The sequence below is a fragment of the Lactuca serriola genome, chromosome 3 (assembly GCF_051521515.1).
Source record: "Lactuca serriola cultivar US96UC23 chromosome 3, Lser_US96UC23_V15, whole genome shotgun sequence".
Classification (NCBI taxonomy): Eukaryota; Viridiplantae; Streptophyta; class Magnoliopsida; order Asterales; family Asteraceae; genus Lactuca; species Lactuca serriola.
In genome coordinates this window covers 19,470,746-19,496,602 of record NC_136410.1, presented here as the reverse complement: position 1 = coordinate 19,496,602, position 25,857 = coordinate 19,470,746, and the positions used below count along the sequence as shown (strand labels likewise).

At 35.0% G+C, this 25,857-nt stretch overlaps 2 protein-coding genes across 2 annotated transcripts; one reads left to right on the top strand and one right to left on the bottom strand.

Moving 5' to 3' along the window:
* Window positions 1–88: 88 nt before the first annotated feature.
* On the top strand, window positions 89–955 carry LOC145095065 (uncharacterized). Its single transcript, XM_079033007.1, has 3 exons — window positions 89–452; window positions 507–562; window positions 683–955. The coding sequence occupies exons 1-3, from the start codon at window positions 89–91 to the stop codon at window positions 953–955; spliced, it is 693 nt and encodes a 230-aa protein (XP_078889133.1).
* A 4,505-nt stretch (window positions 956–5,460) lies between these two features.
* Window positions 5,461–8,006, bottom strand: LOC145094287 (methionine gamma-lyase-like). Its single transcript, XM_079032562.1, has 2 exons — window positions 7,197–8,006; window positions 5,461–6,029 (listed from the first exon to the last, which is right to left on the bottom strand). Exons 1-2 carry the CDS (start codon window positions 7,978–7,980, stop codon window positions 5,482–5,484), a joined length of 1,332 nt encoding a protein of 443 aa, XP_078888688.1. The 5' UTR covers window positions 7,981–8,006; the 3' UTR covers window positions 5,461–5,481.
* Between the last annotated feature and the right edge of the window lie 17,851 nt (window positions 8,007–25,857).

The window sequence follows — 25,857 nt, the reverse complement described above, 5'->3', positions numbered from 1 at the left end:
GTGATTCTTTGATTCTTACAATTCATTCTTTTCTCATAATTTTTTTTCTTCTCTTTTCATCATACTTTGTTTTGTTAAAATTGATCGAATGGCTGAAGAAGTTGTTAATTCAAGCAATTCTGGTCAATTCTCGAATGATCCATACTTCATTCATCACAATGATAATCCTGGAACCATACTTGTATCACAAATTTTAACTAGAGATAATTACGCTTCTTGGAGTCGGTCCTTGAAGATTGCGCTGTTAGCAAAGAACAAGTTTGAATTTGTTGACAATTCCTTGCCTAAACCTAATGAAGCAGATGTAGAGCGATTAAATTCGTGGCTCATAAATAATAACATCGTTATTTCATGGATTCTAAATGTAGTCTCAAAAGAAATTTATGCTTCAATCATCTATCTCGAAACTGCTTCAGACATATGGAAAGAACTTCAGCAGAGATTTCAACAAGGCAATGGTCCGAGAATCTTTTAGATCAAGAGAACTCTTATGAATCTTATGCAAGGTCAAGATTCAGTCAGCAATTATTACACAAAATTGAAAGTTCTATGGGAGGAATTGGCAAATTATAATCATCATTGCACTTGTGGTAAATGTACATGTGGAGGTGCAAAAGAAGCTGAACAAACTATGAGTTTTCTCATGGGATTAAATGATAGTTATTCTCATATTTGAGGTCAGATACTGCTTATGGAGCCATTACCTTCTGTTAACAAGATCTTTTCATTGATCATTCAAGAAGAAAGGCAGCGAGACATAGGTATTCCTTCAACAAATGATCCTGTTCTTGCTTTTAATTTTCGTGCTAACAATCAACAGAACAATTATCTGAACAAGAATCGCAACTATCAGAACAATTACAAAAATAACAAGAAGGAATCTCCATACTGTACTCATTGCAAAAGAGCTGGTCATAAAGTGTTATCGACTTCATGGTTTTCCACCTGGATATAGGTCACAAAACGATTCTTCAAATGATTCTTGTGTCAATGTTGTTATGGATAACAATTCAATTTCACAAGCAAATTTATCAAATGATTCTCCTCAAATGGTGCAAGATGTTGTAACTGGTTTGACAAATGATCAATGTCAACAAATCATTGCTCTATTATCTGGGAAATTGTCTTCTGTTAATACTGTTTCTACCTCTCATTCGATTCAAACAGGTAATCATTACATCATGATTCTTAATTCTGGTTATTTCCAATCAAATGTATGGATATTGGATTCAGGAGCTACAAGACATGTATGTAATAACAAAGAGTTATTTACAAATATTAAGGACATTACTAATACTAGAATTAGATTACCGAATCACTCTTTAATACCAACAAATCAAATGGGAGATATCAAAATAAATGAGCATTTTTTGCTTAAGGAGGTATTATTCGTTCCGTAATTGAGCTAAATTTGATCTCTATCACAATGTTAACTGATAACAATAAGGAGTTAATGGTAGAACTATACTATAATCATGTTATGATTCGACAGATCAAGACCAAGAATGTGATTGGCAAGGGTGATGTTCAAGCTGGATTATACATTTTACAAGGGGGCTAATCACAAATTCGAGCTAATTCTATTACTTTTCAAAGGTGGCATGAAAGATTAGGTCATCCTTCTTCAAATAAAATCAAGAATCTTGATAGTGTTTTAGCTTTGAATAAGATTCCCCAATTCAGATAGTTGTTGTATATGTCCATTGGAAAAACAAAAACGTTTGCCTTTTGCTTCTACAAATAATATATTTGTAAATCCTATTGAATTGATTCACTGTGATATATGGGGTCCATATCATATCAATTCTCATCAAGGGCATCGATTTTTCATTAAAATTGTGGATGATAGTACTAGATTTACATGGATCTATTTGATAAGATGCAAATCTGAAGCACAAGTTGTTATACCTCAATTTTTTCAAATGATCTTGAAACAATTTCAGATACATATTAAGATTTTCAGATCAGACAATGCAAAGGAGTTACAATATAAAGATTTTTTCAAAGAAAAAGGAGTTGTTCACCAATTTTCTTGTGTCGAAACACCACAACAGAAATGTACTGTAGAAATAAAACACCAACATTCATTAAATTTTGCAAGAGCATTGTATTATCAAGCTAATATGCCATCTGAATATTGGTCTGATTGCATATCCACAGCTACTTTCTTGATAAACAGAACTCCTTCAAAGTATTTGGGTAATGTTTCACCATTTTTCAAGCTATACAAAGAACAACCAAAGTATTCACAACTTAGAACTTTTGCTTGTTTGGTTTTCGCATCCACATTATTTTCCCAAAGAAATAAATTTGATCAAAGATCAAGAGCATGTGTCTTTATTGGATATCCATATGGGATGAAAGCCTACAAGTTAATGGATTTGGAAACAAAACAAATCTTTAATTCACGAGATGTTGTTTTTCATGAAGATATATTTCCCTTCAAAAATGCTTCAAACCTTATACATACAAACCTTTTCGTTTCTCATACTCTTCCAAATCCTTTACCATCCATTTCCACATTTGATCCACCCACAAATTCACCCATACACTCACAGAATACCCAAAATACCCAAACTACCCCTGATCCCATTCCACAATCAGATCAACACATATCAAGACCCAAAAGACACATAAATCCTCCTTCCTATCTTCATGATTATCATTGTCAACTAATCAATTATGTTCAAGTTAATAAAACATCAAAATCCCCAAAATACCCTTTATCCGATGTTTTATCATATTCACAGTTGTCTCCTTTTTTTCAAGCATACATCTATATCATAGCCACTCAACAAGAACCTTCATCTTTTAAAGAATCTATTCAACATTCTGAATGGAAACAGGAAATGCATGAGGAATTACATGCATTGGAACTAAACAATATGTGGACTATTGTACCCCTCCCTCCTGGTCGAAAGCCTTTGGGATGCAAATGTGTTTACAAACTTAAAAGGAAGGCTGATGGTACAATAGAGAGATATAAGGCACGATTAGTAGCAAAAGGATACAATCAACAAGAAGGGGTTGATTTTTTGGACACTTTTTCTCTAGTTGTGAAATTAGTCACAGTAAAATTGTTGTTCACAATTGTTGCTCAAAATTCCTGGCCTCTTGTTCAACTTGATGTGAACAATGCTTTTTTAAATGGAGAATTAGAAGAATAAGTGTATATGCAGATCCCTTAAGGATATAATCATTCTGCTTCAACTAATTCAACAACAAAATTAGTTTGTAAACTTGAGAAATCTCTATATGGGCTTCTACAAGCTTCAAGGCAATGGTATGCAAAATTCTCAAGTTTTCTAATTTTGGAAGGATTCACTTAATCACAAGCTGATTTTTCATTATTTGTCAAAGGAAAAGATAAGAAATTTGTATCTCTTTTGGTTTATGTTGATGACATAATCATTACTAGCTCTTCTATTGATGCCATTAATGAAATAAAACAAAGATTGAGTGAAAAAATTCGACTACGCGATTTGGGAAAATTGAAACATTTTCTAGGATTGGAAATTGCTAGATCTCCTGAAGGAATTGTTATTTCTCAAAGACAATATGTGTTAGACTTGCTACAGGATAATGGTATGTTAGCATCTAAACCAGTTTCTTTCCCAATGGATCCTCATCAAAAATCATCAAAATTTGAAGGAGAGCCTTTTGAAAATCCTTCCCAATATCGCCGATTAGTTGGTCGTCTATTGTATCTTACAATTACATGACCAGACATTGCATATACTGTACACATATTAAGTCAGTTTATTTCAGATCCAAAAAGTTCTCATCTTCAAGCTGCTAATCATTTGCTCAGATTTTTAAAAGGAAATCCAAGTCAAGGTCTTTTCATCTCAGCTAAACAATCTCTTCAACTCGAAGCTTTTAATGACTCGGATTAGGCTGGATGTATTGATACTAGAAGATCGGCGACTAGATTTTGTGTATTTCTTGGAGATTCTTTGATTTCATGGAAATCAAAGAAACAGAGCACTGTATCACGAAGTTCTACTGAAGCAGAGTATAGAGCACTTAGGTCCGTTACAAGTGAAATCATTTGGCTGAGACAATTACTTCATGATTTTAATATTCAATTGGAACAACCAACACTCATCTTTTGTGATAACGATTCAGCCATAAAACTTGCCACCAATCCCATTTTTCACGAACGCACCAAACACATTGAAATTGACTGCCATTTCATTCGAGATAAAATCGCAGAAGGCAACATCAAACGAATGCCTATTCATACTTCTAACCGGCTTGCAGACATATTCACAAAACCCGTACCTTATTCAAAGATGATTCCAATTTTATCCAAGATGGCGATTAAAAATATTTTTAAATGTCCATCTTGAGGGGGCATATTGGGACTATTAAGAAGTGTGAGGGTTGTTTAATTAGTTATTCATTCTGTTATGTGAAGCTACGTCATTTTATTTTTTGTTCAGAGTTAGTTAATATTAGTTAGGCGTATGTTAGAATAGATGGTGCAGCTTAATAAGATGTATATAAGCAATGTATTCTTCAGATGTTGAATCTAATGAGAAAATGTTCATTTCTTTCTCAATTCTTTGTTTGATTTTCAATATATGCCGACATTCCTCCAATAGTCGGTATGATCTAAAAGTACGACAATTTTACTTTAAAGGTTTTCGAAATTTTTCATATTCGAGTATCTCAAGACTGCCACCCGTAATGAGATTTTTCTGAACAACTGAATATTTTATTAGAAAGTTAGCAAAAAGCTAACATATAATTACAAGAGGACTGGAAAGAATAGGGGTTTAAAACCACACAAACCGACTAATAGAAACCTTTTTATTTCTACAAACAAACCAACTATAAGAGTAACTGCTCAAACTATCAATCAACATACTCTTTTTTATCTTCTGATCAATAAAAATAATATTGTTCCTAAAATTCCAAAGCAGTCACGACATAATCATGACAATCGCTTCCACCCGTAATTAGATTATTGTATATTAGATGTATGATGTATCACCAGAATTTTGGTGCTAGTAAAGCACATAGGCTGTCTTTTTGAAATTCAAAGAAGTTATCATTTCCGCGGTGGAAACAAAGATGATTTGAAATATTCCATGAGAAATTTGAATTGCCATATAGAAGTTAGTAATCCATGAAGATTACAATTTTATATAAACATATTATATAGTTATCAACTTTGCTTTTCAAATAGTCTACCAAAAATAAATGTCAATTTAATATATCTTTTTGATCGGACATTTATTAAAGCAAGCAATGTAGAAACAACCAACATTCGTTGTTCAGTTTTTATTGACGGTTGCTCACCTTTTATTCACCATAATAGAATTGGCTACAACTAAGTAACCAAAAATGAAACAAAATAGTGGTTACATGTATAACATGTACAAATAGCATATAAACTAATTCAACATATATATAGCATATCCCAAAGGTTGTATAAAAACGAATGAAGTTGACTTTGTCATTTAAGACACTAAATTAAGCGAGAAACACCTTTTGAAACTGGCCCCATCTTTGTTCAAGTGTCCCGGTGTAGCCGATCGACATCCTGACTAGGCCAGGTGAAATTCCAGCCAACGCCTGCTCCTTTTCATCCAATTCACTGCTTGTGCTATTACCCGAACAAGACATAAGAGTCTCATGGTAGCCCAAACTAACACCCATGAGCCCAAACCGAGTGTTGTTTTGCAACCCATTCATCAGCTTATTGGCCCTTACTTCAGTCTCCATGTCTAAGCACAACATCCCACCATATCCATACTCCTTGTTGAAGATAGACTTGGCAAGATGGTGATCAGGGTGGTCTTCAAGGCCTGGGTAGGTGACCTTGAGTCCCATTTTGTCCATCCTTCGGGCATATATGAGAGTCCTATGAGAATGCTCTTTCATCCGAAGACCCAAGTGAGGGATTCTTTGTGATAGCTCAAATGCAACCTTGGCATTCATGGTTGGACCTAGCAACATCAATGTCCCTTGGTGAAGGTTCATCATTGAGTTCACCAAACTTGCAGCTCCACATACCGCTCCTGTAAATTACAAGACATATAAAATGAGGATGATGCACTTCATGCATAATAGATACACCAAGAGTAATTTTTTTACATCGTGTCACATAATCAACAAAAAAAAATATAATAACAGCAATATGTCTACCATAATGACACAAATTGTCTCAAATTCATAATATTTTTATATTTATAAACCCACTATTTAACTTATTTACTTATTTAACTTACAGTTTTTTTAGATAATCAAATAATACATTAACAAGGTGGTAAGTTAAAACAATCTAAATATCAATAATTTAATATTAGTATCCTTTTATATATATATATATATATATATATATATATATATATATATATATATATATATATATATATATATATATATATATATTCATGATATGGTTTTAATGATATAATATGTTAGAAAATGTATACATTTTTCAGTTTATACTTTTATAAATAAAAGCAGTACATTTAAATATTAAGAGTAAGAAACAATATAAAAAACAAAGACTACAACAAATAAGCTATTATGTTGATAAAATTGGTGTAAATGAAACTTTCGAAATTTATAGTTAGCTTTGTGAAATGAAATATAAAACTATTCGTATTAAATCAAATAACAATAGTATTTACCTGATAAAGTTAAAATAAAAACAAAATGTATTTTTATATAATGAAAAAAAAAAAAAAAAGTTCTCGAGTAACTCTGAAAAATATAATTAGTACATATCTGATGTTATATAACTGTAATATATTAAAACTAAGGGTGTAAATTGTAAAATAGAATATAAGGGGGTGGAACTAAAAGTGTTATTACATTAATATGAATTTTTTCTAACAGAACTCTAAACATGTGAATTATTTAACTTGGCCTTTGGTTATCGAGAAGAAATTATACTTTAATAAAAACATATGCAACAATCTTTAAGGATAAATTGTTTAAAACATATCTTAGTTTTCGTATTTCAATATTTTGGTATGAAATTAATCATCCAAAATATTAAATATAGACAAGAAGTGAAGAAGATTTCTCGTGTTTATTTTTATATATTTTTTAGTTATTGGCATTTTTCTAATAATATAGTCAAAAATTGTAAAGAAATGAAAATTTGTAGTTGCATGATTGCATGACATGCATAAGAAAGAGACATGGATATTGTCAAAAGATCGTTTGGAACGTACCAGCAATTATGTCTGCTCCGCCACTAATATACTTGGAAATACTATGGACTACAACGTCGGCACCGAGCCTCGCCGGAGAAACCACCATCGGAGCAAAGGTATTGTCAACCACCACCGTAACACCCTTCTCATGTGCTATCCTTGAAAGCTCCGGAATGTTGGCCACAGTCAACGTCGGGTTAGACATGGACTCAAAAAACAAAACCTTGGTGTACCCTTCCACGATTGCCTCCCCCACCTTCTTCAAATCCCTTATGTCAACAAACGTCGTTTTTATATTGGATGACCTCGGAAGAAAGTGTGTGAGAAATGCATGTGTCCCACCGTATAACGTCGGAGACGCCACTATGTGCTCCCCGCTGCTAACCAGCTGCAACAGAACCGATGAGATGGCGGACATGCCGCTAGAGGTGCAGTATGCCGCCTCAGTCCCCTCGAGAGCTGCCATCTGACGGCCAAGAGCGAGGACTGTGGGGTTGAAATGGCGGCTGTAGATGAAGAAATCCCGATCAGGGCCTAGCTCTCCGGTGAACATGCGGCTGAGGGTTTCAGGTTCCATGACGGTGAAGGTGGCGGAGGCCTCAATGGACATGTTAACTCCACCATGCTCTCCAAATTCATGTCGAGCATTAGCCAAAGCTGATACAGGGTCTTCAAATGTTGCTGCTGGTAGTTTCTTGGTGATGATATCATCGTCCCTGTTAAAGTCATCGGGAGTCATCCTCTTCTTTGAGGAGGAGGATGAGGAGGAGAAAACATGGGTGTTTTGAATAGTGCCTGCCATTGAAGGAAATTTTGTAGGAAGGGAATTGAAACCAGTTGCAAGAGAGCAGTAGATGAAGGAAATGTAGGAATGAGTGACTGCTTTTATAGGGGCATTTTAAAAAAAAAAAAAAAAAAAAAAAAAAAAAAAAAAGAAATATTTTCTCACAAACATGGTTGTTTGGTGTGAAAGGATTAAGGATGGCACATGAGTATAAACATTACGTATATTTTTATTCTAGAAATATATGTAGTTTAATGAAAAATACATTTGACTATATACATCTATATATTACTATTAATGTGTTAGCATTCAAGAAACACTCTACGCAAATTCTGTTGAAGAGTTCCTATGGGATGATTAGTTTATTCAGTTATAGCATTACCATGTTTTTTAAGTTTTTGATTCACATGCCTTAATAATATTATTATGTAATGATATATTTTTATTCATAATGACAAATATCACCTTTTTTAATCAAAGCAGCGTTTAATTAAGAATCAAATAATATATGTAGCTTTTGATTTGTTTTAAATATAAGATTTTTTTCAATGAATAATTTGGATATTAACAATATCAACTAGCTAGCCTTGGTATGTATTGCCCCCTAACTATAAATCAATCCAGCAGACGAGAAAGAAAATTCCCCACAATCGACTAATTGTGATGACCACTTAGTGGGTGTTTTGGTGCTTTTGAAACTCCATGGTCGTTGATACAAACAAGCAGAAACGGATACAACTTTTGATTCTGTAGTTGAGACTCTTTTCATTAGTTTGCCAATATGAATCTTTAATAAACATAATGTATGTTTTAGATAGGTTACACTTGAATTGTGCTGCTTATCCTATCTTGATTAAAAAAAGAACGACATAAAACCTAAGATGCACTTGCATTTTATTAATATTACCTGCTGAATTGTTGCAATATATATAAAAGTTAACACGCAAATTGTGTAATATGTTTGTTAATTTTTCATGTTTATATTTGAAGGATTAAAAAATTGATGTCGAATAACAAACATGGTTGACTTTATAAGTATGAAAGAAAGTAATTGTTTGTTTTGATTCTCTCTTTCAACACATGATTATTATTAATGAAATAATATTGTGATGTTATAGGCACATGTTTTAATTAAACATAGACGTCTAGAACCTCTTAAACAATCATTTCGATGTTAAAGACTTAGGTGTAGTCTCAAGTTTTATCATTTCAGCTAGGATTTTTATATTCGATTCATGTTTAGTTATTTGGTTGAAGATCGTCAATAAAGATACTTAATTTCAAAAGTATATTTGTTCCATGTGCTTTGTCTATTGGCCATGAAGATTAACTCAATCACACTAGCATCCAAATAATTAGTTATTTTTTTTATGATAAAAATTTCTAGAAACATCAACAAGTTTAATATCTAACAAATACATTAAATATATAAGACCAAATTGCAAAGATAGTCCATGTGGTTATTAAAAATATATAGTTTTGGTCTTAAAAATTTTGGTGGTACATCATTCGTCTAATTGTGGATACCTTGTATGATTTTGGTTAGTGATAAAAACGGAGCGGGTTTGGGACGGGGTTAACCATCCATGTCCCCATCTCCGAGTGTCTAACCTCGTCCAAATTCTCATCCCCATCCCCCGACAGATGTGGGAATCAATTCCCCTCCCCAGTTTATTTTGGGTTTTTCTCCAACTCATCCCCAACCTATCAACATAATAAACTCAACTTATACAAAAGAAAATCAAGTTTAATAAGTGATCAAAACCATATTCCATAATCAGATTCTCTTTATATCAATCATAAAGTTTAATAAGCATCAAAACAAAAAGTGATGATTTGATATACAAATCGTCGAACAAAGTGACTATTAACAAACTCTTGGTTGAGTTTTTGTGTGATTTTGATCCATACCCAACCCGAAACAATATGCCCCTAAAATAGTTATTTTAATTTCCTTTTATTTATTTTCATATTTTTTTAATTAAAAGACCAAAAAAGAAAATCCAATTTCCACTCCCTTCTTAAATCACCGTCTTCCCCACCCTAACCTTACCCCAAAACCCATAATCATCAACCTCGCTACACCATCTCAGCAATCGAGATCTAAACTAATGCGATTGTTTACCATCTTCATGCTTCATCATCATCTCCATCACATACCAGTGCGACTGGTAGTGAAGTTTAGATTGATTTCTCCAAAATCGGAACCTAAGGCTTGGGATGAATGCATACTCGACAATGGTAAAGAAGGTTAGATCGGTTTCCCCAAAACCGAAGTTTGGCGGCGACGATAATGGATTGAGGGAAGTTTAGCTTGTCTCTCCTCTTATTCTCCCTCTTGTCTCCTTGTCTTTGTAATATCCACCAACTATGTTTCATCTCCGCCTAAACCAACAGATCTCGAAGAGGAAGGGTGCAACTTTTTTTAAAATCTTCATCACTATTGAATTGTGGCTTCTGTGAGCCTCAATTACTACCTTCCTGCTTTCCATGGGGTCGCTTCCTAAGTTACTCATGTAATCACAAGTCTGATTACCTTCTTTATTCCCTAATCTTTTCTCGATTTCGAGTTTCAAACTGATTATTGACTTAAAGAACCTTCCTGTCTTCCATTAGATTTGTCTTGATGCAAAAATCAAATGCAATTTTTCACAAAATTCGATGAAAGCCGACAGCAACAATCATTTAGAAAGTATTGGAAGTCTTATAAGATTCCAATCAAAAGGCAAATAGTGAAATTTAACGAAAATATAAAATTTGAAATAAGTAAAATATTATTAGTAGAATTTGTAGATAATCTCGTTTGAAACATTTAGGCGAAAACCTCATCGAAATCCGAGTTATAACGAAGAAGTTATGACCAATCGAAGATTCGCGACAAAACTGGCACAACGTCGAATGACGTAAAAAGTGAGTTTTCGATAAACTACTTTTTAGCCTATATGATCTAAATGAAAGTTGTAGTATTCATTAAACCGAGAACTTTCATAAAAAGAACGTCAAAATCTGACTTCGTATGCGGAAATTATGATTTTTCTAAGTTTCGGTATAGTAGAAGACAGCTAAAAACTCGAAATAAAGATCGAGTGATTTTTAGCCCAAGCAACCTAAATGAGAATCGAAGGTCTCATCAATAGTAGTACAATGGTAAAAAGACAGAAGGAAACGGACGTCAAATGAAAAAGTTATGAATTTTTAACGGTCTTATCATGTCACGGTCTTTTAAAAATATAATAATAAAAATAAAGTCAAAATTAGCCAACGGAGTCTAAATGAAAGTTGTAGAGCATAATTTCACCTACGCGTGGAAATAAAGAACGTCAAAAACGGAGTTTGTATGCAAAAGATATGAATTTTAAAAGTTTTTGAATAAAAATAAATGAAAATTCAAAGCCTTATCCGAAGGGGGGTACGCCCCGCGTACACGAACTACGCCTAGCGTACTTCGCACATATGCGACCCAAAGTTAGCCACGTCGCCGGTCTTCGTAGGCGAGCCACGTATCAGCCACGTCCGAGCCCGGGTTCCGATCAGATGACTCCTCGCACGTACGCCCCGCGTAGATGGCCGCCTCGGTGTATGCCCAGTGTAGTCAACAGCTTCGCATGCTATAAATAGAGGTCGAGGGTCTCCGAATTTATGTTAGAAATTTCACACTCTTACACCTTATACTCTCTCTAAATTTACTGTATTGACCCCTGAAGTCCCGGTATCAATCCCAACACCCGAAGCAAGTCCCGACGCCCCGAAGTTCCCAAGAAAATTATGTTTTCAAGTCGAAACTATGTCCGAGTAATGCCGGTTTTCAACTAAAATCCCCAGTTGGGTCACAAAAAGTCATATTTAGAGCCGAAGTATTGCTCAAATTAAATTTCTAACCCCCGGTTATTTCAAGGTGAGTTTAATATATAGGAACAATTGTATGTTATGTGTTATATGTGTTATGTGCTTTTCAACGTTATTATTCCAGGTTATTTTCCCGTGTTATTTTTTATTCGTTATTTTAATAGCAAAGAAATACCTTTGACCATGTGATCAGTCAAAGGACTTAGATTCACATTGGTACTGGTATGTAGCCTCTGGTCATGTAGAGCATGTCTCCGTAAGAGAATGACTTCTATTCTATGGTATTGGCAGATGGTTAGACAGGGCTATAAGCCTGAAATCTACCGAAATGTTTAAATCAGAAAGTGTATGTCTTATGTGCCATTTGGACCGAAGCTTTATTGATGTATATCAAGTATAGAAATTGTCATGTCTCATTGATCGTATATCTTTGAATCAGATTATTCGTTGATATGGAAAGCATGTCATATGATACTCATCAGTCTTTGTTGTTTCTTGTTCTTCTTTGCTTCTGCCATATTGAAGTATATATATGGCATAAAGTTATATTGTATCTATTATTGAACTCACTAAGCGTCACCACTTACCCTCTCAATGTTTAACAATTGCAGGAGATAAGTAACCAGTACAGTTATATATTGTCTATTACTTTTGTACTTTGGTTTAAGTATGTATAAAATTACAATATCCTGGGTAGTTATGCAATATACTAAAACTTAGTCGGTTTGTATCCAATCTTATGTAATCACTTTATCAATGTAAAATATTATTTTATAAATATGCATGTAGCATGTTTTGGAATAACAACTGTTTCAATTATGAAAGTTAGGGTCTTTCAGTGGGATAATTTTTACATTTTATTTTTTAAATAATTTAAGTATATAACAATTAAAAAATATGAAAAAAATAAAGACAAAATATCAAGAATGGTCCCTATGTTATGTCAATACTCGCAAGTTTGGTCTAAAAAGATTTGTGCGCTAGTGTTTCAATTGTTTGATTTTGTTGCGAGTTTTGTTCGTCTCATAAGTGGAAGTGTGTGAAATGACCTTTTTGCTCTCTCTATTTGGTTTCTCTTTTTTTTTATTAATTTTGTACATTTATAATTGATAATTAAACAGTATATATATATATATATATATATATATATATATATATATATATATATATATATATATATATATATATATATATATATATATATAACCCTACCCCACCCAACTCCATTTCTATGTTTATCTTCCTCACTCTCTAAAGCATCACTGGAAAAATCGGGACATCGCCGAAGCTGTCACCACTATCGGAGTCACCACCGTCGGAGATTTGGAACACCGTCGACTTCTTCTTAATCCTTCTCCGAAGACGTTGACGATCTGTCATCCTCCCTTCCACACAACTATGTGGCGATGTTGAACTCGACCTCGTCGACGGCGACAACTTCCTTTCCTTCCTTCTCTGACGAAGGCGTCGAGTTACGATTTGGTATTGGAAGACAAAATAGATATGTTCACCATACTCAGCTCGTCGGCTTCATATCTGTGGCTCGATTTTTAGATATGTGGCTCAAGGATCCATCATCTCTCTTTCTTCGTCAGTTTGCCCTTCTTCTCCAGCATCGCTACCCTCACCCTTACATTTTGGTTTTTGTGTTCATTAGACTCTATATGTGTGTGTGTGTGTGTTCATCTAATTTTGTGTGTGTGTGTGTGTGTTTATCTGATTTCATGGGTGTAGGTGTTCTTCTGAATTTGTGTGTATATGTATGTATCATCTGATATGATTTTATATGTGTGTGTATGTTCATCAGATTTGGTGGAGATGAATTACAAAAATAAGTTTAGGTGGAAATGGATGTGGCAGACGGTGGTGGTGGCGGACGATGGTCGAATGATGGTGGTTGCGGATGATGTTCTTGAGAGTTCTTGAATCTATGAATATGTTCATCAAACACAAACCTATATATATATATATATATATATATATATATATATATATATATATATATATATATATATCTGTGTGTGTGTGTGTGAATATTTTCATTTTCTATTTTTATTTGTGTAATAAAATAATTAAAAAAAAGGGAAAATACCAAGGACAAATTTATCATTATAAAAAAGTTTAAAACACTTTGGACCAAACTCGCAACAAAATTAAACTTTTTGACCACTGATGTGAGTCCAAACCTTTTGGGTAGGGATGTCAAAAATCTTCATGGGACCCTGTTCCCATGGGACCACGATACCGTACGGGACTAATTTTTAAAAAACATCGGGAGCTGGGCGTGGCGGGGGAACCCCCGTGTATCTTTGGGATCAGGGTCGGGAGTGAGTATTTTCGTGTCGTACTCCCGCGGGGGGGGGGGGGGGGGTTATATTTATATAAAAAATATATATTTAATGTAAAATGCAAATGGGAAATAAAGAATCTAATTTTAATTCTAGGCCTTCAGCTTTCTTCAGTCTTCAGTTTCACTCTTCAGTCTTCACAAATCACAATCGCATATTCTGATATTCGCATACGACTTTCAAGATTCGACTAGAGAATGACGAGATACGATAGAGACCGAATCCGATTGCGACTTCTCCCACTCCCATTCAAGACACGACCGACGACCTGCATTTGTTTCCTGTCACCGCCTGCCACACCCCTAAACCGAAGCGGCGGAAACGTTCGGGGGTGGAGGACGTCATGCGTAGTATCACAACAATTTCATAATAGTAATCAAAGCAACAACAATCATTGTATTAATAGTAATATGTTTCCATTGCATATGAATTATACATGATTGACACCAAAAGTAAATAACAAGTAAAGACTCGAAGCTACTATGCTCCATCTTCTTGAACCCGGTGCATGTACCTGTCTACTAGTGTCCTGAGAATACAAGTAGGCTTTGAAAGAGTATCAGCATAAAGCTTGTGAGTTCATAAGCGTTATGTTTTTGGAAACTATTCTTTGTTCTTTCGAAAAGTACGTTATATTTCTCCTGAAAATCCTTATATTTTCTGATGTAGTGAATGTTAAGTCAAACTGGTTCTTTGATGTTTGTTGAAAGTGTTTCTCAAGAAAATCCAATATTTTCTTATGTAAAGTATGATTGATCCATTCCTTCTATGACTTCTTAGTTCATACTAGTTATGTATAAACCAATATCGGATAGACAGTTAATTGTGCGGATCTGCCCTAAACCTACAACCAAACAAGGAACAGGGAATAAGGCGGAAACCACACATTCCACAGTCTATCAGGTATTCGTCATATGTAACCTAGATGCATAAACTAAGCAGTCATGGAATTATTATTGAATGCTCGTTAGTTGAATAATGAACCAACTATTTGTAAAATACCGATGTTTACACTGGAAAATCCTATAATTTCCTTAAGTGTACGTTAATTGAATTATCTGTTCCGAATCGTGGTGTACCAGTATCTACCATACTTATGTTGTTTAAGCATTGTTCTGTGTGAAAAACTTTGTATGAAAACCGTTGTGTAGTAGTCTTATTACATAAATAAAACGAGATGATAACGTGTGGTTATGTTTCCTGAAAGTGATGTTAATACCCTCCTGTGATCACTTAGTACATACGAGTTATAGAAATCTAGATCGAACAAACATTCGATTGAGTGATTCTGCCCTAAGCCCACAACCAACCAAGGAACAGGGAATGAGGCGGAAATCACACATCCTACTGTAAGTCGGATGTTAATTTCATATTACTCTAATGTACATACTAAGTAATCACATAGTTACTAACTCTGTTGACTGTTTGTTTGGCATATTATTACGTGAACGAGTCGTTGTTTCACATGTGGATTCTTATAACCATGGTTGTAAAAATCGTTCGACGTTAGCTAGTCGGTGGACTAGGGTCTAAGGATTAATCGACTAGGCGGAGATTAATCGGGGACCATTAATTGCTAATTTGTTAGATTTTAAAAAAATAAATATGACTAATATCATATAAAAGTTCATAAATACCACTAATATCATAACAAAATAGGTTAATATGATTAATACAACACTAATCATACCTCAATTAGTTTCTATTGAGATATATTTTCTTCAAAGTGTTAAAATTTTATCGGGTTCTACTATTTCAGTCATTTTATACGCATGGATTAATCGTTAGGCGCTCTCTAATCAGTCAAGTAGTGCCTAGGGATTAATCGCATATTAATCAGGGCCTAATCGCGATTTTTATAACACTGCTTATAACCATACTATGGACGATTAACATTATGACGTACTCGGACGTCGTGAAAATGACGTTTGTCACCCCAAGCATGCCTGCCTAACTGTAGCTAGCAGTTAAGGTGTGGGATTTTCACTCCCGTATAGATCTATATGCAAACTCACGCTCTCCCCCCAGGAGACTCTGGTTACAAGGCGTCTCACACTGTAGTTCTCTCAACGAATTCACTAATAATACTATGAAAACCCTTTTTGTTATTAACATGAATCTCTATAAAATAATATCTTTTATTTTATAATTCATAAGTTTGTTCCTTTGTTCTGAAAACTGTGTTGCCAAAGTTTGTATCTTAACATGTTTAGTAAGTTCTATGTTCGTTGTATAGCCATGATAGGAAAATATAATAAATCAAATCATATTTTTAAACACAAGATTGCTTGTATCCCCCCCCCCCCCTGAAAACATTAAAAAACTTGGAAAATATAGGGGTATAAACTCACAGTTTGTTGGTTGCAAGGGATTGAACTGGAAGATCCTTGAGTCGACGCACGTGGAATTTAACGGAATCCTAATATCAAATAAATACATATATGTATCTAAATTAGCGATTTCATTAGTTAAAGTGTTAGATAAACACTCGGTTTCGGTTAAGGAATGTTACCGGGAGTTGGTTAAACCGAAGAAACAGGCTTTTCACCACTAAGGAGCTGTTTACGGCCGTAAAGGGGGTTTATGGCCGTGAACTGGGTGTGCGGTCGTGAATGGAGTCTACGTGCATGAAATATGTTTACGGCCGTGAACTGAGTTTGCGGCTTATGAAGATCTGAAGGATTACGGCCGTAAAATCAAGAACAAGGGTACGGTTGGTGTTTACGGTCCAGAGGTTTAAAGAGAAAAGTGGGTGTTTATGGCCAAGAAGGTTCAAATGAGGGTGGGGTCCAGTATTTATAGGCTAGGGGTACGGTCGGTGGTGGGGTCCACCTGGCACCGACCGTAAACGGGTTTACGGCCGTACACGAGTTTACGGCCGTAAACTCGTCCAGGCCGTGAACATGTCGATTTTCGAGAAAATAAAGGTTTTTCGACTGATTTTTGGTTTTTCCAACTCAAATAGAGTTAGAATTATCACCTTAGTTGATTTTTATAACCCAAATCATACCTGGTTCATCTATCATTGTCTCATGTATACAAGTCGTATATAATTAAGATTGATAAGACAGTCGGATGGGTGACTCTGCCCCAGGTCCACAACCAGACAAGGAACATGAGATAGGGCGGAAACACACATCCTAAGTCCATAGAATCTTAATTATATACCACTCTCACGTGTACATTTAACATTGATAGACTAACCGTATTTGTCCCTAGCCTCTGTGCTTGAACTTGACTTGTTGTATGAGTGGTGTTTCCAAAATGACCTGTTGAGGGTGCTTAAGAAAGGTTACAGGTGGATACCATACTCCTCGCGAGTATTTGTGGGGGTCTGGAGCGAGAGAAAATTCTGAGGCTCACACCTAGTTTGTCGTTATGAATGACGAGAGTTTGTTATTCGGTCAGTTTAAGGCAAAGGGTCTCCTCGGTGACACGCGGGTTTGGTATAACACAGACTTAGTCAGACTAAGTGGGATGACATCGTAGGATCACGTGTTAAGTTAGTTCAGAAGGAGTGTTTCGTTATAGCGTCAGTGCCTTTGTGTGTGTGAACGTTTCTAGTGCTCTCTGTGTTGATGACCTTGTTATTACTACTGTGAATGTTTTGTACTGAATTAAGTGCACTAACCGAGAAATTGTTCCAGTGAATGATACTTGGTATTATGGTCTGTATCAAGTCCCTCTATAATCGTTGGGTGTCTACAAGTCATATATAATTAAGATGGATGAGACGGTCGACTGAGTGACTCTACCCTATATCCACAAGCAGACAAGGAACAAGAAATAAGGCGGAATCACGCACTCTAAGTCTATTGGTCCTTAATTATATATGGCCCTACTGTTTACACCAAGTTATTATAGCCTACCGGAAAAGAGTATTTAGTCCTACGTAACTTATGTGCTTTGTTTAGACGAGGAAGAAAATATTATAGACAGAATTAGATTGTGAGACAGTTTCCTTGAAAGTGTAGGTTTGGGAAATGATTCGAGTTGGAAAACGCACCGATGTTCTCGGAGGTTTCCGGGGTAGACTGTCTTGCAGTGATCATTAGCATTCATCCTTCATCACTGGAGTTCCTGGCCACTGGACAATCTTTCCTGTAGTGTCCTGATTCACCACATCCATGGCAAGTTTGACTTACTTCCTCAAATGGAACTAAGAGATAGGTCGCGTCGGTGCCTTACAGAAGCGGATGGTGTGTCCCCTTCTGAGGCAGTTCTTGCAATACAACTTCCGACACCTGCTGATATGATGGAATTTGCACTTATTGCATTTAGGAAGGGTTCCAGCGTAATGCTTGTCGGGTGCTAGTGTGGTTGGTGTCGTGGCAGCATAAGTCGCACCCGCCTGTTGTCCCTCGGAGGGTTCTTGTGTCGATCGTCTCTTCTTCTCGCTCCCGGACTTTTGTATATCATCATCTCCTTTGGTTGACTCGGTAACGGGGTCCATAATGCCTTGGCGGATCCCGTAGTCCACCAATGTTCGAGCCAAGCGTTTGGCACTGTCGAACGTAAGAGGTTTTGCTGCCAATACGTTTCCTTGGATTGGAGAAGGCAGTCCCCAAATGTATCTCTCTACCTTCCTGCTCTCCGGGGTAACCATTCCCGGGCATAGTGCGGCTAAGTCGCTGAATCTGTCGGTGTAAGCTTCTATGTCTGAGCCTGCCATGGTAAGATTCCACAACTCATGCTCTAGTTTCTGTACTTCGCCCCTCGGGCAGTACTCTTCCAGCATCATCTCTTTTAGATTTTCCCAGCCCATTACGTTTTCTATTAGAAGAGTCAATGACTTGACATGGTTATTCCACCATGTAAGGGCCCTGCCAAAGAAGGTGCAGGCAGCAAACTTCACTTTGCTCCCTTCTGGGCACGCGCATAACTCAAAAATCGAATCTGTCTTCTCGAACCATCGCATCAGGGCGATAACTCCCCCACTTCCATCGAAGGACTTGGGTCCACAGATCATGAAGTCCTTGTATGATCACTCCCTTTTGCGTTCGTGGTTAGTGTTGCTGGTACAACTACCCGATCCACTGGTACCACTTGCATTGATTTGAGTCATGACCGTTGTCACTGCGGCTGTTACTGCTGCCTGGAAGACAACTGGGTCATACTGAGGAGGCGGTGGCAGGGGTGGGTTGTTCTTGTTTTGTTCGACTTTTTCGGTGGCATCCTTCTGCCATAAGATTTAAAAGACAACACGAGGGTAAGTCCTTAGTGGTTACAAATCGAGTGTATTCTGAATCGAAGTTATCTTAGTTCTGGGTGTTTCATGCTCTAACGTCGAAAGTAATTCATAACAGGGGTTTATGCAACATAGACTTATGAATTTGATAGTGACTACCCTATTAATGAGTTTCTTTCCAACTATCGAAACCGCCGCCGTTGACCGCCGCCGCTGTGAGCCGCCATTGACCACCACTACCTGAGTTGGTAGTGGGTGGTCAATCGAGTCCAACCACTCCAAAAGCAATCCAAAACCCCAAATAACACACACACACTAATACAAACACATGCACAACCACCCTAGTGGTGGTCGTCGGTGGCACGTGGTGGCAGGAGGTGAAAACCTCCGCCTCACGGCATGGTGATGCCTTTTCTTGATTTCCAGGTCGAGATACACCCACACAATGAACAAAAACCCCATGATATGCATATACATCGCTAACAATGCACCAACTCGACCACCCTTGTGGTGGCGTACGGCAGTTGAACTGAAAAGCAGCGAACAAATATTCATCGGAACCCCAGCAGCGTCGTAGCACCGGACATAAGCAGAGAAGGAGAGGAAGAATACGGCAAAGAGGTGGCGGTTATCCGTCATCTGGAACAGCAGCAACGGTCCATGCTATCACAACACTCCACTGCCCATGACTGGGTATCGGCTTCGTAGCTTGTGGTTTCGCCGACAACAAAACAGCGACGATGATCGACGGCCCTTGTGTGATATCGACGGTTGAAGAAGGAGAAGAAGAAGAAAATTGGTGGAGGTTTGGTGCTCGCTTGGTAGCTGCTGGCTGATCGGAATGGGTGGCGGCGCCGGGTGTGGGAGGCATAAGGGTGGTGGTGGCGGCTGCATTCTTTCCTATGGTTAGGGTTAGGGTTAGGGTTAGGACATATTTATATGGAGGCTGCATGAGAGGGTGGCGGGTTATGCCCGTAACTTTCAAGTCTTGTTTCATTTTTACACTTCCAGCCCTCCCTATAAGAATATTTTCAAAATAGATCCAATATTTACCATTTAAACCCTACCTCCTAAAACCCTTTACAAATTAAGTCTGAATTTTACAAAACAGCCCCTCCCTCTACAAATCCTTTTCAAATTTGGTCCAGAATTTACGCTTTAGCCTCTGCTTCCATAAATCCTTTCACATTAAGTCCCGATAATTTACCAAGTAGTCTCTGCCTTCATAAATATTTACAAAACCAATCCGAAACTTACACTTTTAACCCCCAACTTCTAAAATTGTGACAATTAGCTCCTCGAGACCAATACCCTGCTATATAATTCTTGATTTTAGGGCTACTATTCATTAAATAATTTGTTTATTTATTTATTTAATAAACGGAGTGTTACATTGGTTGAAGGATGATTAGATTTTATAGTGGTTAGGCTACAATTGATATACTCATGTTTCTTTTTCCATTATTGTCACTGTGTTATCTCACTATTTGTTGTTGTGTTTTCACACCAGTTTCCTTTGCTTATTCTACTTGACCATAAGTCTATAAGTTTAATGTTGACAGATTGTGGGATCTTACTGTAGTTGTTGACAGATTTTGTTATTCCTATGAAAAAATAATGTTGATTTTCATATTTGTGTGAACCATTTTCAGATTTTTGTAAACATGTCTTCAGTAGAGCCGGAGTTATCATATGCACTCAAAATTGGCTATGGGCGGGTAAAAAAGATATGTATGATTTTGCTTGAACAATTATTTGTTTTATTCATTTTAATATATTTTGCTTATTACCTTTTTTTTCTTTGTTAGGTTGTGTTATTGATGGTGATGTTTTACATTCCGATGAAGACGACGAGTGCATTAATGTAAGATTGTTCAATTTATCGTTTAGTATTAAATAAACTAATAAAACAATTTATTTTATTATTATTTTTATTATTTATTTAGGAAGGATATTCAAATGTCAATGAATGAAGAGTTGAAGAAAATTAATGGATAATTGGACATTGAAGATGTGGTAAATTGATCATATATTTTTGGACATGTCAGTATTTTATATTTGTAATATTGAATTTGTCGTATTTTACATTTGTAATTTTGGATTTGTCATATTTTATATTTGTAAGTTTGGTGGAATTGTCATTTTGTAATGTTGGATGTGTAATGTTGGATTTTTAATTTTTTAGTTTCTAAAAGATTAGGTTTTAAGCTTTTCAAGTTATTAAAAATATTCTTATTAGCCTAAAACATAGTTTTTTTTAGCAAAAAAATCCAATTTAAAGCCTATAAATCGGGGGAACGAGGGGGCGGGGGCAGCTATTTCCGCTCCCGTTTGGTTCTGTTGACATCCCTACTTTTGGGACCAAACTTGCGAGTTGTGACATAACACAGGGACCATTATTTCAATTTTGTCAAAAATAAATTATGAGGGCATTAAATTAATTTTAAGTGTGTAGGGACCAAAATTACTAAAAATATCCAAAATTGGACAACTGATGCACTATCAAAACTTTTTGGACTAAAACTACAGTTTTTTGACAACCATATGGACCATTTTTGCAGTTTTGTCTACATATAATTATAAACATACAAAATTTAAAATATTTCAATTTCATGATAAATTAATCTAAATAGTCGTTACATAACAAGTATTATAAAAATATAAATGGTTTGGGGCCATAAATGGGATTGGTCAGGTAATCGGACGGGTATAACCGTAATCCTACAAGTATCCCAAACTTGCACAAACTTTTATAAAAAAAATATTATGTTTGTTCTTGTAACCATATACCAGGCCAAAATCCAGGCCACAAAAGTGTGTTTCTCCCGTTGGGTTCGAGTATTTTTGTCATACCCACTGAAAGCGTACTCATTACTGCTTTTGGCGATTGTCTAGACATTTTAAGGACTCCCTTTAAAGACTCGTGTCACTTAAAAAATGTTTTAGTCATAGAATAAATGTTGAAATATCTAGAAAACAAAATAATCATCTCAGGATATCTATCATGTATCATGAACGCATAATGTTTTGTAGAACCCTCGATACAAGGGTATACTTTGTTTTTATAGTGACATCGATATGTATAGCAATTACTTAGATTGATGAACTTAGTAATGAATTATGTTATAAGGGGTTAACTTTTGTAAAGTTGTGTATCATTTCCGAAGTATGGGGCAATATATGGTATACTGAAGGTAGAAATCGAAGATGTTACAAGTTGATATCAAGAGTACTAGCTTAGATAATATAGGTGCATTTTATATGCTTATATTCTAACTTTATATGTTTTTATGGTTGTTTTGCATGATCTAAATTTTTTAAGAGTTCTGAATTTTTAAGAGGCTATTAATTTTTAAGATCTAAATTTATAACATATTGTTTGGTTGGAGCATTTGAATTTTTGTGCAAAATGATAAAAATAACTATTATATCCTTCTAAGGTTTATTCTTCAAGGACATCAAATAACAACATATTTCATCAAACATTTAATGGTCTTTGAATCTTTAACATTACTTATTCAAATTAAAAAATGAAATTAAGATTGTATTTATTTATTTTTTTTAACGGATGAAATTAAGATGGTATTTGAAGCGATAGATCAACAATTACAAGGATGATACCTTTTCATAGCAAAAAACCCAAGGATCACAGTTTTATAATTCTTTTAAATATGGTAATATGCATAAAGGCTTGAAACCACAGTTCAATGAACCTACCTATCTTTTCATCAACCACATCACAAGATCATCTAAAAGAAAAAGAATTTCAAAGAACGAATGTGTTGAATTTCCATGTGATAAACACGATAATTGATTAGCAATGAAAATAAATAAATGATTCAAATCTTACAAAAAAAAAAGTGTGATTACTTCCAAAATCGACATACCCAGTTCAAGAAAAGATTCGGCTGGATCAAGAACCCAATTTCATTCGACACAAAGATTACAGAAATAAACCTTAAAACTCAACAAAATTAAGGAAATTACACAAACCCTAAAATCAACGACGATCTCTTATGAGCGGCGTCGGCGCTAAGGGAGGTCGGAAAGGGCAGTGACGTCGAAGGAGAGCTGAAAGGAGGCAAGGTCGGCGTCTGTGTTTGATGGAGGAAGAAGGAAAACACGTTTTGGCCTGTTGGGGGCAATGAGGGAAAGCGCGTGTTATTTTTTTCTTTCAAATACATGTATGTGATAAACAAACACTAGGCGGTGTTTCATATTCATATATCAAAATATGAGGTAAGCAAACACTAGCCTTATTTTCTTTTGTTAAGCCTTTGAATTTTTAAAAGGGCTGAATTGCTAATGATATCTATAAAGTGTTTCTACTTTTTAATATAAATGTTGTTTCTTTTTTGGACTTATGTATTTATTGAATCTGACTATTTTACCCTCCTGTTTAACATAAGACCGGAAAGAATGATGTCACACTTCATTTTACCACACTGTCACGTAAGCGTCACATCACATTTTACCATAAAAGTATGGTTTATTGTCACACCCAAAGAATTGTGTCACACTTGTGTTTTTTTTTAATATATAAAAATTTTAGTTTTAATTAAAAACATAATATTTCATTAATTAAAAAAAAATAACATCACATTAAAAAAATCGTAAAAACTAAGAAAAAAACCTACAGAACTTAAACCTACAAAAAAAAAAAAAAAAACTCCAAACGATTTTTTTTTAAATCTACTTAGCATAACATTTTTTGACATGTGCTTTCATCGTCAAAGCAATTTCAAGTTCTTCCCCGACTATCTATGATGTGTTCATCATTAGTATTTTCAAGTTGTTTTCTCTTTGTTTCCAAACCTCTTTTTCGAAAGCAATTTGCAAAATTTTGTCTGGTCTATCTTGTATACCCTTCATATCGTTCTCGATGTTTTTCAAATCATCTGAATCCGATGTTTTGCTTTTGCATTTGTTTTTTCCATTGGTTGGGAAGGTGGTGAAATTTGAACCGGCTCATCTTTATTGAGGTCGAAACCAACACGAGCATCGAATGTAGTGTGCTCAAATTCGGATGTTCTTGACCGTTTTGGACCAGTCACGATATTGTCGTCGGATGGTTTGTTTAATTGTCATTTATTGTTGTCTTTGACGACATTCCAAACTTCAACAAACTTGAAACGGGAGTGAATAAATCGGTTGACCCAACATAGATATTGTGGTTGTGGTGTTTCTAACGGATGTTTTTTGGTTGTTTGGGTTATTGGAAGGAGACATTTACAAAGTTTAGGTTATATATATATATATATATATATATATATATATATATATATATATATATATAGAGAGAGAGAGAGAGAGAGAGAGAGAGAGAGAGAAAATGTAGGTTCAAATGTTTCTCACATCTATTGTGTGCTAGAATCCACCAATAAGAATCTAGTAAAAATTAAATTATTATTTAATCAAATAAATATAGATATTAAATGATTTTCATAATTATATGTATATTAAATGATATCCATAATTATAATTCTTTTTTATGGAAACTAATTAAATTTGTCATAAATGTAATCAATAATATTCTTTCAAAAAAAATTCGTATCTAGAAGAATGGTAGTATATTCTAACAGAATGATAGTATATTCTAGTAGAATACATTCTCGTTCTTTATATTCCATGCAACTTTATTGTATTTTAAGTGAGTAGGTTCTGAAACAAAACATGAACCCATAGATAAAAACATAGATGTGAATTCATTCTGAAAGAATGTTATTGCTGACATTAATGACGAATTTAATTTGTTTACATAAAAAGAGAATTATAATTATGGATATTATTTTATATACATACAATTATGAAAATCATTTAATATTTATCTTTATTTAATTAATAATTATTTACTTTTACTAAATCTTATTGGTGTATTCTAGCACACAACAAATATAAGATATATATATATATATATATATATATATATATATATATATATATATATATATATATATATATATATATATATATCAATTTCCGACCGTTGCCAACTGTCAACACATTTTAGCCAATCAAAGATCACGATAGAAAGGGGAAGAGGTGCGATAAACCACACCTAAGACCGCATAAGGGGGCGGTGTTCCCCTACCTATATGGCACTTGGTGCAGCCAAACCGTAGCCCACTCCCGTTGGTTTAATAAATTACCATTTTTTATAATACTTGTTATAAAATATAAAAAAAATTATCTTTTATTTAAGAACCATTATAAATTAAAAGTATATATACTATCACATTAAATAAATTTTAAATTTTTTAAATAATTTAAAAATAACGTGATACTTAACTAATACATTATAATTAGGGCTGTTAATCGGGTTAACCCGATCGGGTTTCGGGTTAAACGGGTCGGGTTAGTCGGGTTTTTTTAGAAAAAACATTCACCCGAAACCCGACCCTAATAAGGTACGGGTTAGTCGGGTTCGGGTTAATCGGGTTTCGGGTTTGTCGGGTTAATCGGGTTAGTCGGGTTGAGGTTGAAATGTAAGATGAATTTATGTTGTGTTATTTT